General features: G+C 32.6%; 2 protein-coding genes across 2 annotated transcripts; both read right to left on the bottom strand.

Annotated features, from left to right (window-relative positions):
• Positions 1-1,976: 1,976 nt before the first annotated feature.
• Positions 1,977-2,378, bottom strand: LOC145632711 (uncharacterized). The gene has a single exon (XM_081685053.1). It carries the CDS (start codon positions 2,376-2,378, stop codon positions 1,977-1,979), a length of 402 nt encoding a protein of 133 aa, XP_081541179.1.
• Positions 2,379-7,656: 5,278 nt separating this feature from the next.
• On the bottom strand, positions 7,657-14,809 carry LOC145632005 (stem-specific protein TSJT1-like). The gene is made up of 5 exons (XM_081684254.1): positions 14,517-14,809; positions 9,722-9,962; positions 9,410-9,530; positions 8,939-9,048; positions 7,657-8,144 (listed from the first exon to the last, which is right to left on the bottom strand). Exons 1-5 carry the CDS (start codon positions 14,717-14,719, stop codon positions 8,109-8,111), a joined length of 711 nt encoding a protein of 236 aa, XP_081540380.1. The 5' UTR covers positions 14,720-14,809; the 3' UTR covers positions 7,657-8,108.
• Between the last annotated feature and the right edge of the window lie 1,618 nt (positions 14,810-16,427).

Raw genomic sequence — 16,427 nt, 5'->3', positions numbered from 1 at the left:
TTATGGACAAAGCACCTGCATCCAAAAGCTCTAAAGTGAAAAATATTGGGTTTTCTACCCTTAAACAGTTCATATGAAGTTTTATTGATGATTGGTCTCATCATAACTCGATTTATAATATAGCATGCAGTATTGATAGTTTCAGCCCAGAAGTTCCTTGGAAGTCCACTAGCTATGAGCATTGTTCTTGCCATGTCTTCTAGGGTTCTGTTCTTCCTTTCCACAACCCCATTTTGTTGAGGGGTTCTTGGGGCTGAGAAGTTGTGATCCATGTCATTCTCTTTGCAGAACTCATCAAATCTTGTATTTTCAAACTCAGTTCCATGATCTGACCGAATGTAGATAATTTGATTTCCACTAGTTTTTTGTACTTTCTTGGCGAATGACACAAATTCATCAAAGGTTTCATCCTTGGTAGATAGAAAAATCACCCAGGTAAATCTAGAAAAATCATCAATTATAACTAGAACATATTTCTTTCCACTTCTAATTTGAACACGCATGGGACCACACAAATCCATGTTCATGAATTTCAATGGCTTTGTGGTGCTCACCATGTTTTTACTTTTAAAAGATGACCTGAATTGCTTGCCTCTCACACATGCATCACAGATATGTTGTATGAGGAACTTGACTGAGGGAAGCCCTATGGCCAAGTTCCTCACTCTAAGTTTATACATGAGTGAGAAACTAGCATGTCCAAAACGCTTATGCCATAATAAAGGATCAACATTAATGGCACTCATGCATGTAAGGTTGTTCCTTGGGATAGAATTGAGATCCACAATATATGTGTTCCCTTTTCTAGTTCCTTCAAGAACAACCCTTCCTGTTTTGTCATTAATGATGTTGCATGAATCAGAAGTAAAACTTACATAGTTTCCTTTGTCACAAAATTGTGATATGCTCAGCAAATTGTGCATCAAACCCTCGACCAGAAGTACATTTTCAATTGAATGGGAACTTGACCTTCCTATTTTTCCTTTTGCAATAACTTCTCCTTTCTTGTTGTCTCCAAAGGTCACAGTTCCTCCAAAATAGGCCTCAAGTGAGTGGAATTTTTATTTGTCTCCTGTCATATGCTTTGAACAACCGTTGTCGAGGTACCACGTGTTGTTCCCCCTCACTAGAACCTGCAAAAGAACTTATTGATTAGTTTCAGGAACCCAGGTTTCCTTGGGTTCCTTGGACGTTGAAGCAATGCCAGATTTTCTAACCCAAACTTGCTTAATATTCTTACTAACAGATTGTTCCTTCTTATAACAAGTATCCACTAAGTGACCTGTTTTTCCACAAAAGGAACAAACTTTATAGCTAGGTGAATCAACATATTTCTTTTTACCTTTATGCTTAGATCGAATGTATCCTTGTCCTTCAGTTATTTTGGTTTAAGCATTCTCAATCCATTTAGGTATGCCAAGCTGACCAATGCTTCTCTCTTTTCTGATTGCAAGTTCATTTTCTAAATTTGCCTTTTCAATTCTTAACTCATCAAGATTGTGTTTTAATTTTTCAAAATCTTCATTAAATTTAGGCAATGATTCAGAAGAGGAACTTGATTATTTAAAGTCAGCACTGGCAAGCTTGTATTGAGTCAGTTCTACATTAACCATAATATTTTCATACTTGAGTTTTTCATTCAATTCTTTTAGAAGAAGATTCTTGTCAAAAAGATCAAAGAATCTGCCTTGAACATCAGTGCGCTGGTTCTCAATCCAGATATTGTGTTCCTTGCAGACTTTAAGAGCTTTTTCACATTCATTAAGCTTTTTAATATCAATTCTCTAGTCGTCTTCCATTTCTAAAATGAAATCAATAAGTACTTCTTTAGGAAGAGTTCTAAGGTGATTGGGATCAACACATACCTCTTTAGCCAGTTCTTCGTTGTAAGCCTTTTCATCACGTTTGGCCATTAGACAGAGATTGGCTGTTTCTTCTTCAGGTTGTTCCTCCTCATCATCACTCTCAGAATCTCCCTAAGCAGCAATCATAGCCTTCCTAATGTCTGCTTTGTTGTAAGGAGTTTTGTTGCTCTTGTTTTGTTCCTTAGCCTTCCCTTTTCCTTTCTCAGTTTCCCACAGAGGGCATTCACGAATAAAATGATCTAAGGACCCACATTTGTGACATCCGGAATCACCTTTTGAGTTAGAGGACTTTTTGGTGAAGTTCCTTGTTTTATTATTTCGATTGAACATTCTTTTGAACCTTCTCGCCAACATAGCAGCCTCTTCTTCATCCACCTCAGATTCTTCTTGATCACCAGCTTTGAGAGCCAACCCTTTTCCTTTGGTTCCTTCACTGCTGCTTGTTTCTAGGTGAAACTCATGAGTCATGAGGGAACCAGCAAGTTGCTCAATGTTGAATTTCGTGAAGTCCATCTTTCGTCTTAAGGAAGGCTTCTTAGAACTTTCCTAACCTGCTCATCAATAGGGATTTACTTTCCAAGAGAAACAAGCTCATTAATAATGTTAGTAAACCTGGTTAACATTTCCTGGATTGTTTCTTTAGATTGCATTTCAAAACGTTCATATTTAGACATAAGCAGATCAATCTTAGAGCGTTTCACCTCGTTAGTTCCTTCATGTGTTACTTGCAGTAAAACCCAAATTTCTTTAGCATTTTTACAGCCCATAACACGATTGTGTTCATGGGGACCAAGGCCACAGTGAAGTAATTTAACAGCAAGTGCATTAATTTCCATTTTTTCAAAATCTTCCTTATCAAATTCAGACATGGGTTTAGGAACTACCTCATTTTCACCAACGGTTTGGTGATTTCGAAATCACCAACTTCAATTACTCACCAAACTTGGTAGTTGTTGGCTTTGATAAATATCTCCATCCTATTCTTCCAATAGGTGTAGAACTTCCCATTGAACATAGGAGGACGCTGCGTAGAGTAACCTTCTTCCAGTTTCTCATGATTGTTCATGTTGCTTCAAGGAACTGAACTCGTCAGGGTTTCCTGATTTCTTCGAGGAACAAGCTCTGATACCAATTGTTGACTCGAATGAACAATACAAGAGGTGGGGTGAATTGTATTGTAGAGGAACTAGGGTAATTTTTGCGGAATTTATAAAGGAACTCAACCAAAAACTAAAAGTGCAAAGAGAGATTTTACATGGAAAATTTCTTGGCCCTAATCAAGAAGAAAAACCACGACCACAAGGGATTTTAAACTCAACACTTAATAATAATAGAGCAAACAACCTATTACAAATTAAGACTCTAAACTCAAGTTCCTCAACGAACTTAAGCTCCCTTCAACTGATCCCTCAATCAATCAATCTCTCTAACTCTCTCTTTCTCCTTGCTTCACTCAAAGCAATAAAACACTCTTACACTTTGTTTGGATAGGAAGAAATGGAAGGAAAAGAAGAGAGGAGAAACGGAGGGGGACAAAATCTCTTGTTTGGGTAAAAGATTGGGGGAAGGAAGGGGAAGGAGAGGGAGGGATCAATTTTCCCTCTCTCTTTAATAACCATAATCTCTCCAAAATTGGAGAGATTTGGAGGGAAAATGGAGCTCACCTCCCCCTCCCTTTCTTTTCCCTTCCCTTCCTCCATTTTCCCTCCCCTTCTTTTCCTTCCTTCTTTGCTATCCAAACAAAGCATTAGAGTTTCCCCAAACTCTATCCCAATACAACTCAAGATTAAACTCTAAATTGCTAAGTACAAAGACACTCAAGGACTCAAGTGGATTATGACTCTTTTTAAAGCTAAAGGACTGTAATACTCTAGTGTGTTTTTTTCTCAACTGAAAACTAAATATATTTATAGGCAGAGAAGGAAGTTAAAACATTGCCGTTTTGCCTTAATCTCCACTAATCCACAACTTCCATAAAACTAGGAAGTGCAGTTCATGAGAGCTTGGGCAGCAAGTCAATCGAATTATAAGGAAGTGGTTTTACTGGCTTCCTTATTTTTCTCAACTCCTTTTGACAAGATAAAACACACGTTTGAAAAGAATATTTTCCAAGTCAGATTTTCCAAAGAATAAGAAAAGATCAAAACAGAAAAATCTTTTTAACCAAAAAGATATTTTAACATAAAAGATATTTTCGAAATTAAATCAGTTAAAATATGGAAAATGAAATCTTTATCAAATAAAATTAAATCCACTTAAATCCTATCAATAATCATTGTACTTAACATAATTACAAGTAGCCTAAAGTAAAGATAAAATACATTAGACTCCTTGACACTCTGAGAAGCTTCGACTCTGAAGCTTCAGTTCCTTACACAAGGAACTTGTCTTCGAAGCTTCAACTCTGGAGCTTCAGTTCCTCACTAAAGGAACACGACTTGTGATTGACTTCTTTATCCTACCATAGCTGACTTTGATCTTGTTCCATGCTCCCTTCTTACTCATGAATTTCATAGCATAACCTGTCATTAATCAAAGCTAAAAGCGAAAGTTAAACTTATATGGGTTTGCTTAGGTTCCTTGAGTCATCATCAAAACATAAGATCAACAAATAGTAATAAGCTAGTGTAAATTGAATTTAAGGTGATTTGAGATCAAGTCATGTCAATAACAGGTTACGTTGAGCTTGAAATGGGTTAGGAACAATTCGGATTGAATTTGAATCGGGTCAATAACAAGTCATGTTGATTTCGGGTCAGCTAGTAATAGATCGGGTTGAAATTTGGGTCGGGTTAATAATAAGCCGTGTAAAATTTGGGTCGAGTTAGTAGCAAGTCGGGTTAAATTTAGGTTGGTTTAATAATAGGTTGGGTTACATTCGGGTTGAATTAGTATCAGGTCAGGATAAATTCGGGTTTTGACGGGTTAAAAAGGGGTTTGGGCCAATCTCGGTTTAGGTTAATAATTTACGAGTTATATTCAAATCGGCTCATCTCCAGGTCGGTTCATGTTTGGGTTTGGGTCTCAAATACTCGGGTTAACTCAAGTCTAGGGTTGGTTTCAGGTCAGGTCATGTCGAGTTCAAATCATCATTTTTCCGGGATCAAACAGGTCCGTTAATAATCGAGTTCAAGTCGATATTTCAGATTAGGTTAGCTTTTGATAACTCTACTTATGACAATGAAAGTATTGTGTGTATTGTGTTTTATAGATATTGTATTTTCTGGCTTCGTCCCTTATACCTTGAATAACAGCTGGCCTCTAATGCAATGGCCTCTAATGCAAAATGGATTGTTACATATCAAAGAAGACCCACGCAAAGGCCCACAACTTCCCCAATAACCTAATAAGTATGCTCAATAAATGGCAGGGACCTCCCCACCCATTTACCAGTGTCCAGTGCTCCAAAGGGAAGATGATGAACTAACAAAGCTGCTCGTCTTTTCATTATTCCTTTTGCTATACATCATTTTCACAAATCATATCACAATCCTTCCCCACTTGTAGTTTATATACCCCACCCTTGGGTTGTACTAAATTTATTATGCTTCAATGTTAGTAACTAGTAGGTTTCTCTGTTTCACAGATCACAATAGCCAGACAATTTTATAAAAAATATAATAAAATTAAACTTAAATTACGACATTGTAGCGTACTAGCATTATGAATAAATAGCAACATAATTAACAACATGGTCGAGAACATGTGATAATGTTGTTAATTAGTCTTAAATGATATTATAATAACTAAGGGCGTGTTCTCATTGACTAAACTCAGCTGAACTGAAGTGAAATGAATATTTTATAAGAGACAGAAATTAGGAGCTGAACTGAATTGAACTTAACTGAACTGAACTGAGCTGAACTGAGCTGAGCTGAGCTGAACTGAAAATAAACGTATGAGAACAACCCTAAATTTGAAAGTCGAACAATTCATAATATGGATATCTCTAGTCTCTCTTCTAATGCATTAGGAGTTTTTCACGTGATAAGGATCTCCTAGTGTCCTCTATTTTACTTATAATTCGGGGTCATTTGGTTGAAACTTTTGGAATGAACTTGGAATTCATTCCATTTACTTTTTTGTTTGGTTGAGTTTTTTAAGTATGAAATTTCATACCTAAGGGGTTTTAACACTACCTCATACCTTTTGGAGTTCCATACTCACTTTTTTTTCCTAAGATTTACAATCCGTCGTATTAATGAAGCATGTAATCCATTCCAATATTAAAATCAAACAACTTTAGACTATTACATACTCCGTATTTAATATTATACCTCTTAAGTATAAAATACAATACCATTCCATTCCAATTTTATGAACCAAACATTTCCTATGTGTGTATTTAACCGATGAAATTGTACTTGAAAAGTTGAAATTGCCAACCAATCGAAATTGAATCAAATATTAGGCCCATCAAAAATAGCCTTGCAGGATCGACCTAATGGCTTTCCATCCAAAATTCAACACGATCCAGTAGTCTTGTTGCTGTAAGTCTTGCAACTACAATTTACATCTTCTTGTGTATTTTAATGCCAATGTTTAAATATATACTACCTCCATTTTTTTAAGTTGACACGTTTTGACTTAGCTCTATTCACAAACTCACCTTTGATCGTGTTTTGTGTTTTATACATAATGCAAAATATAGTCATGTGAGATCTTATTAGATTCCTCACGATATATATTTTCAAAATATCAAATTTTTATAATTTTTGCTTATCGGTTACTAAATATATGAATGGTTAAAGTTATACATTGATAAACGTGACTAAAGAAACGTGTCAACTAAAAAGAACGGTGAAAGTATGTATGAGTAACAAAATTTGGAGGCCACATTTATTTGGGTGACTTATGTTCTATATATATGTCCTCTTGGACCGCCCAAAAGACGGGATTGATACAATTTGCCTCATCACAATGTTCATCATTAAACTTGTCCACACCTAAAAATTTCCTTTTTCTTATCAATAATTATTACCAACTAATATTAACTATAAAGTGATAATGAATGATCATCAACATTAAATGAATTCGCCTTTCAAAAGGATTAAAACTAAGTTAACTATCCAATTTTTCTTCAAAAAAAAAAGTTAACTAACCAATTTGGGACTAGTATTTAGGCTATTTTTACCTGTATTTTATTTATTTAATTTTGAAAGATCATTTTTTGATACTCAAATTCTTTTTTTGGTGTTTAGAGAGTCACAGGGACGGGGGTGAGAATCGATCCTAGAATCTCCTAAAATCGGGAGAGAAGCTCTAACCACTTGAGCTATTCCTCACTCTCTGATACTCAAATTCTAAATTTAGCCAACTACAATTAATTCCTCTTTAAAAGTCGGTTACTTTAAAATGTTAATTGCTTGAATTATTAAAAGTAAATCTCTTTTTTCTCCCTACACCTTCGGAAATCTCTCAAGTCTCCTCCTATTTCACTTATCTAAATCTTCAATTTACAATTAATTACTTAGAATCCTAGATAATCACGAACTAGATTGTGCTTATTCAATATATCTTCAACCCCTCCATCATCACACATTCTTTCATCAATTTTTCCCTTCAAATACTTGGCCAATTTTGTCATTTAGATCTAAAAAAGTCTTGTAGTTCACCACCGTTGAAGAAATAATGAGCTATGTAGTCTTCATCAAAACAACACAAATTTCTGTAGTTCACTTTAATTACAAGTCTCCCATATTAAATTCGTATATCATGACAGTACCAAGTTCTTCATTAATTCATTTAAAGACCATGCAATACGCAATAAATAAGAAATAGAAGAAAATAATAACATTAACTTTTTGGCGAAATTTATTAAAATCACAAGTAGTAGTAGCTAATGTAGCTATGCATAGTGATAAATTATGAGGACTACATTACACGGGACACCAATATGTTTATCTTACCAAGTTTTTTTTTTGACAACTTATCTTACCAAGTACTACCCTAGACCTTACCACAAAATAAAAAGTGAAAAAAAAAAAGTAGAATAATATTACCCTAGACAGAAAATCTTACAATGATAAAGCCACACATCACAGACAATAATGATAAACTTAAGTATCACAAAAACTCGACCCGCCCGAGCTGGCCCGCCTACCCGGCCACCCGACCCTGACTCTTATTAGACATCTATCTGTACATGGCATCCCTATACCACAAATTTAGTGACTACAAATTAAATGTTGGATGATAGCAAATTGATTTGAATGTGAAGGCACCGATTTTGGAGTGACAATCCTATTTTGTGGCTGCCAATACTGCTGGCCCTTCAACCTGAAAACATCATCCAAATATCCAATCATGTGTCTTATTAACTCAATCGTATAAAGCTTATATTTGTGGTTATAACTTCTTAGATGTGGCTTTTGGACATACACAATCAACTATTTACATTATTGTGATTTGTCGAGTGCAAATTAAATCAAGGGATCCGATGTTAATCAATGTATAAATAATGAAAGATCCCTACAAAAAACAGTGATTTTCTTAACATTGTTTCGTTTCGAACAAACCTAACCTAGTATATTATAGATTTAGGATCATTTAAGTCATGTAAACTTACTTTATCTCTCTTTACGACATACTAATTTGATTTGAAAGTCGGTTGGTTGTTAATATATTATTGTATAGTTATCTTTAATTTAGTAAATATGTCTTTTAGGAGTTTTAGACAAGCTAGGTCAATATTGTGTAATACGAACATATATACTGTTGTGATTATCGGTATAAGGCTAAGCGATTTTCTCCAATTCAGTCTTTATGTTAACAATAATTTTGATTAACAAGTCAATTTTTAAGTTTTTTAACGCTCAAATTAAGATTATAAATTATTAAAGTACTTCAGATTAGGTGCATTCACGAATTCTGTGATAAACTAAATATTAACTCATCATATTTTTTATTACCTTATAATTAATTAGAATGTTTGCTTTGTGCAAGTCAACAAGACTTTGATCCTAACACACTTTGATTAGTATGCTTGTCACTAACTCACTACTATGAAGTATGAACGCACATATATTTTGTTGAAATTAAGGGAAATTAAGTTTATGTGATCATTTGATTACCTTGAATGTAGCACCCCACATCTCTTCATCAGTAGCAGGAACAGCAGTAACCTTGTGTTTAGGATTCTCGTAGCTTCTTAATTCTCCTATGGCAGTGGAGAAGAAACACCCTGCAAAACAAGTGTGACAGTAGTATTATGTATAAAGTAATACGTAAACTTGTATATATGTCACGACAAGGATATGTCTAGTAAAATTAGTTGAGGTGGTAGCTGGTAGCTGCGCAAGTACATGTTAGTCGTGACTCGTGAGACTAGATTTCTTCATTTTTCACTCGATATATTATTAATTTGTTATACTTTAGTTTTGTTTATTAGTCTTTATATGAACATCTTATTAGTCCATTTTCAACCTATATTATCCAGTATTTTGTACCAAAAGAGTGTTTTCTCAGGGTTCCATAGTCAATTTAATAGTAAGAGTGGGTTCGATATCTATCGCAATCTAAACAAGTCATACTCAAGCACCTACCTTGAGGGAAAGAAGCAAGTGACTTGCCACAAGAACCTTTAAGCAAGTCTGCATCATTAGCGAAGGCGACATACCCATCACAAGTGATTCCCCAGTATAGAGGAACTTTACCGGATTGGTCCTGCAACAAAAGATGGATAGATGTCACAAGTCTATTACAATTCTTAATAATCGGGTTGCTATATACTACCTCCGTTAACATCTACTTACAACTTTGGAATATTTTATGTCACTCAAATAATTCCCTAAAGTTGCAAGTAAATGTTAACGGAGGTAGTATATATATTTGGATCATGTGCGTAGTATACACACCGATGCCACAAACAAGGTGGAGGTAGACTTGTCGAAGACAATGAAAGAGAAGTCTCCATCGAGGTGGCCTATAACATGGTTTGTAGGGTGTGGAGCTCGATCACGGAGTGCCTTGTACGCTTCAATGATCAAAACTGATTCATTGGCTGTCTTTGATAGTCCATAATGTTGGTTTAGACTGCCTAGATTGTGAAGTGCTCCTTCAAATAAGCAGAATATCTCATCTTTCGCGGCAAATGACCTGAAATTTTACATATAAGATATAAGATTTGCTAGTTAGCAATATTGAAATTTGATGAGGTTGCCCCTTTACATTAATGAAAATTCTACAATGATCGTTTGAAATATGACTATCATAATATTTTAATAATTATATAGTTCATAATTAACGTATTTTTATCCAAGTAATTAATTATATTTCTCTATTTTTACTATAAAATATTATAATCAATCTTTTTTTAATTTATGAAATTTTAGTTTTTTTTATGTAATTTTTACTCTTATTTTATAGTTTTTTAAAAAATATTTATTTTATGTTGGATTAAAATTTTCAAAAATTATAATTGCATTTTAGAAATTAGAATACTAATTGTGTCCAATTTATAGTGTAAAAAATTGATCGTTCATATTATTTATCATTAAAATAATAAAGTAGTCATATTTCAAACGACCGCGGTAGAAACATCCTTACATTAAAATGGTTACACTTAAGTTGTTTATGATTGACAATGTAAGACTTTGACTAGTGAAATATAAGAAGATATCTAATGTTTCAAATATAAATATAGAGACAAATTTAACACTTTTTCACGTGACTATTTTTCCATCAGCATGAATCATAAGTATTAGTCAAACTTGAGTTCGTAAATAGTGTCAACTTTCAAAGTGTAACCATTTTTATAAAACATGAGCGTAATATTCTGTAAAAGCAGGATTATATATTTATATCGTAGAAACAATTGGATGTACTGAGAATTCATATACGTATTACATATTAAGGAACCAAGAATCAAAGTGTATACTCTTTTGTCTAGTAATAATTAATAATAAATAATAAATATATATAGAAATTTTGTGGTCCATGCATTCAATTTTTTAAGAATATTAATAATAAATATAATATTATAAATTTGTTAGCTGTGGCCTGTGGGTAATGAATTCTTAATCTTATGGTGCAAATAAGCTTTAAAAATCTTTCATATCTGGTATCGATTAATTGATCAGAACGAAATACATGACAAGTTGACAAGTATATACTTCGTAGATGTATGTTATGAAAAATATATTATATTCCATTAATTTTAACTTTTAGCACCTTATATTCAACTTTTAGAAGTATCAATTTTCTTCTTATAAAACATATTTGAAATTGTTTTTGTTCTTAAATATTGAATTGAAAATTGTGCGAAAAGTATACAATAAAAAAGTGTATTGCCTGGAAACAAAGGAAATAGATTTGCAAGAACAATATTAAATTTTAGAAATGTAGAAATTTAAAAATGTAACTCTAGCAAACTTCATAAATCCCCACACACACACACACCTAAAAAAAAAGAGTAATTCTATTATAAGTATTTCACTAAACCTCTTCATTCATCCAACACAATGAGAGACAAGAAGAATTTAAGGAGAAAACGAAAGACTATACGTAAATGGGTAAGTAGAAGAGGTAAGCATCCTATCAAGTATCAACATCTTACCTAACTTTAAAAAAGTGTTCTCAATTTTAATAATGATGTTTAAAATCTCATCTACATTTCAAAGTTAGATAAACAATTCAAAGATAAACATGTTACTCCAATAAGGCTTGATTAAGTACGATCCAATCAATTTGACTCATATTTAACTGATAAAATTTTTGCTTCATAGTTCCTCTAAGTGTAAATGTGTAATAAAAAAAAGTTTCTTCTAATTGGGTCATGTTTGGGTTTATGGCAAATAATATGTCATGGGGTTTCAAAAAAAATGAAAAAAAATTAATGTATGTCAATTAATTATTGAATATAAGTCACACAAGATTTCTAGAATGGTCAATCTGCGTCAATTTTTATTTTATAGGATCATATGATTGTATCCTAAAAATTGCTAGACAACTTTTGTATAACCAAAGTTTCCAAACTTCCATAAATTCTAAAAAAAGGAATTGGTAGTACTATGTCATAATAATAAAGTCTCGATAAGTAAAATTTTTAGCCATGAGGTTAGCGGTTTAATTCTAGAATTTTGTTGTGACTTGTGAGTGATCTCTTTTTATCTTCATGATTTCATCTCATATTATCATTTAAGAGAGATAAGGTTATTACGTCTACGGCTACTGCACGAATTTTAGAATTGAACGTGGAAAAACTTATACTATTTTGTATTAGCTTTTAACACTTCCCTTTTTATATTTATCCTACATTAACTGAGAAATACTCGGTCAATTATTATCTAAATACATTATTATTCAACTTTTTTTTAATTAATATGTAATTAAAGATCGATACTCATAATTAAAATAACGCATTGCTTTTTAAAAAAAAATAATAATAATAACGCATTGCTTAACATTGACAATTTATTATTATTATTATTATTATTATTATTATTATTATTATTATCATTATTATTATTATTATTATTATTATCATTATTATTATTATTATCATCTGTATTATTTGTTCATTGAAAAAACAATAGATGATTAAACAATGATATATACTACGGAGTAGTAGTATACCTCCATCTCTTTGTTTGCAAAAAGTTTTCCTTCATTTTTTCAATATGATACAGATTTAGAGGCACCTAGTTTTAAGTAATTTATTGACTTTAACAATTAACATAATCCACTATTCCCTTATTTCCATAGCACTTTTATTTTTTGAGTCAAATTTTTAAAACTTTGATAATTAATTAATTTATAAGAAATAATGTATTCTTTGCTACTCCGTATATGGATATTATTAGATTTATTTCATGTTTACTTTTTTTGTTAACTGAAGAAAAAAAAAAAACAAAAGAAAAGGAAAAACAAAAAATAATCACGCAAATAACAATGTTGTCAGCAGCCAAATCGTAAGAATAATGTACTCCGTATGACAGTAGTCACTTCAGTGTCAGTGATACATACGACTATACGAGTAATATGATACGACGATGAATACGGTGTTATCACCACGTCAACCTTTTCTATCAAAAATTAATCCATATGTTTACGAAATCAATCAATCCATTTTTGAGTTACACGTCAGTATGAGTTATGACATACCTATAAAGTTTTCCTTTTAAAAATTATACTCTATTAATTACTCCCTCCATTTTTTTTAGTGTTTTATTTAAATTTTGACACTATTTATTAAACATACTTTAATTAATATTTGTTAATTATACATAAGCAAAATTATACTTTGATATTTGTTGAAATCATCTCAATGAATAATTTATTATTTAATTATTATAATTTATTGTTAATGATAATTAAAGATATTATTGCTCAAAGTTTTGCATTGATATTGGGGGTGTCAATTCGAATAATCGGATCTGATATTATTGCTCAAAATATTGAATACATGTTACTATGGGGTACTTAAAAAATTAGAGGGAGTATTACAATATTGTCTTTAATTACCAATATGTAAAGATTATAAACTAACAATTATTATAAAAGTATAAATTGAAATGAATTGGTTAAAGTAGAGTATACAAATCATCAAAATTGGTTAAAGTGGAGTGTATAAACACGAGTAACATTAAGCCGTCAATGTATGTAAGAAGAACATACAGTAATTATTTGAGGTTTATTTTTTTGAAGGAATGAAGTTAAGTACAACAAGTACATTTTATTACGGCAATACTTGGAGAAATGAGTTATTTACGCAACTTTTTTTGAAACTTTATTTACGCAACTTTAATAAGGAAGAGTGCTATTAAATAATTACTCCAATATTTGTCAAGAAACCAACCTTTGGATTTAGAATCAAACCAACTTAATCTTTAGGCCATAAATCTATTAATACCAAAATCCAACTTAACTCCTTCTCGGGCTGGGTTGGACATAAGGCCGGGGTAATAGCCCGAATAAAAAATCAAGTTTTGCGTGTTACCCAAGCGGATCGGGCCAAAGTTGATCAACTCTAAATTAGCGTTGAAAATTATAAATTAAATAGAAAATAATAATAATAATAATAATAATAATAATGGCCTTTTATTTAGTTTCCCATTTTATTTTGCGATCTACACCCACTTATAATGCACTTATAAAGTCATAAGTCACAACTTTCCTATCCAACTTTTAGTATGTGCTTGATCACCGATGTCAATTAATTTAGCCGGTTAAGTCATTGGTGATATGATTGATATCAAAGACTTGAGATCGATCAATTATAATCTACTCTTATAATTTACTTTAGCTTTAATTAAACTATAAGAAAAAGAGATATCTTAAGCTTAATGCAAATTTAATAAAGAGATACAAGTTTATTTACTTGATAAACAACATCAACCATTACTTGTTTGTCTAGTGGCAAATTTGCAATTAAATAAGGTATTTTTGCAATGTTTATACTATCTCTGATCCAAATTACTCGCAATTTTGAGGTATTATTTGTGAGATATAAAATATTCCAAAATTGCGAGTAATTTGGACCGTAGGTAGTATGTAAAACTGTCAACCCACCATCAGCGATTTTACTGGTGTTAGCGGTTTTACCCATTTTTATCCCAAAATATTACGATTTTGTCCCTCAAAAAATGAGAGTACAGTTATGAATATTGAATAAGAACCCAAAAATGAAAATTTTAAAGCAAACATATATACCTAGGCCGGAGAAGAGATTCTCTTTCATGAGAGAAGGCTAAGTGAGCAAAATCCCCAATCTGAGCCGAGATAGCGGCGGTGTTTCCGGCAAGGAAGCGGCTAACAAGCTCGGTCGCCTTCGTCTTTGGCGAAGGCGTCCGACTTCCAGCAGCCACAAGCTCCTCCGGGGGTGACACTACTGAGCTGCTGAACACTCCCAACATATTTAGCTCTCTTTCCTTCTCGGATCTCTTACTTTGTACTTTTCTGTAAGTTTGGAAGTTCAGAGAAAGGACATATAATTTGCAATGATCATAGCATTGCCTTTTAAAGGATGCTATAAGGGTATTGTTGTCATTTTATTGGGCGCGTGACCAATAAGAAGGTTCGCTTATCTTTAACAAAGACTAATAGGAAGCGTCTACTTTTTTTGTTTTAGATGTGGAAAAGTTAATAGTTTGATAACCACAATACATAATTACTCATACCGTCATACCTCATTTGTTTCATATAGTTGATGTGTTTTAACTTTAAAAACTGGAGTATTTATTTTTATCTTTAAGCTAGCGTGACTTGATTTTAATTGCAGTAATTAATTAATCTTTTGGGATTTGGGTAACCTAATTTCTTTTTTTATTTAGCTAAAATTTTAGTTCGGGCTGAAAATGGTCCGAAAAGCCATCCATTTTTGGCTTGAAATAGTAGGGTTGGGCACAAATTTCTTACCGCGAACTTGGGCCTGGCTCAAAGCCTCAACCCGAGACAATTTTTTTAGCTTAGGCCCGACCCATGATCAAATCTGTATTTTTATTTTATTTATAAATCACAAAAGGTAGTCAAAATAGAAATTGTAAATAGTGGCAATAGTTGTCAACTAAAGGTCTGTTTACTTCAGCTTAATTTCAGTTCAGCTCAGCTCCAATCAGTTCAGTTCAGTTCAGTTCAGCTCCTAATTTCCTTCTCTCATAAAATATTCATTTAATCTCAGTTCAGCTCCAATCAGTTAAGTTAAGTTCAGTTCAGTAAATGTGAACATGTCCTAATTTTGAAGAGAATGTTTTGCGTAAAACGAACTCACGTGAGACCGGGCTCAGCAACAAAAAGGCGCGGGTCTGAGAAACCCGATCAAAGCCCGCGCATCAACATTTTATAAAATCAATAATTTTGTCTTATTCCTGATAAAAATTATCTTATTTCTGACTAAAATAGTCTTATTCCTGATAAAAATTATCTTATTTCAGAGGGTTTGTTCTCATATGATTATTTTCAGTTCAGTTCAGCTCTAATAAGTTAAGTTAAATTCAATTCAGTTCAGCACCTAATTCCTTCTCTTATAAAATATTCATTTCAGTTCAGCTCTAATAAGTTCAGTTTAGTTTAGTTTATTTCAGTTCAGCTCAGCTCTAATAAGTTCAGTTCAGTTCAGTTCAGTCAATGAGAATAGGCCCTAAAATAATCTTGTTCCTGACTAAAATTTTCATTCCTGAAAAATATTACACCAATTAATATTAATCTAATACATGACAATACTAATCTAATACCTGACAATAAACATTTAATACCGAACAATACACTAGTAGAAAATAAGTGATGGGAAGCCCCAAACGGCAAGCGGTTTTTAAAATCCGCTTGCCATTCACTTTTTTTTTTTTTAAATCCTGTAATTTTAAATGGCAAGCGGTTTTGGCGCGAACCGCTTGCCAATATATATAATGGCAAGCGGTTTGGGGTTGAACCGCTTGCCATTAGATATATTGGCAAGCAGTTCAACCCCAAACCGCTTGCCATTTAAAAAAAAAAAAACCTAAACGCGCATCACCTTCCCTTTCTTTTATTTCTCGAGCTCAGCTCTCTCTCTCCTCTTTCATTTCCGCCGAGTTCATCTCTCTCCTCCTTCATTTTTACTCCCGTTTTTCCTCTCTCTCCTCTTCT

This window comes from Chenopodium album, chromosome 5, assembly GCF_948465745.1.
Source record: "Chenopodium album chromosome 5, dcCheAlbu1.1, whole genome shotgun sequence".
NCBI lineage: Eukaryota > Viridiplantae > Streptophyta > Magnoliopsida > Caryophyllales > Amaranthaceae > Chenopodium > Chenopodium album.
This window is presented reverse-complemented; position numbering and strand designations above follow the sequence as displayed.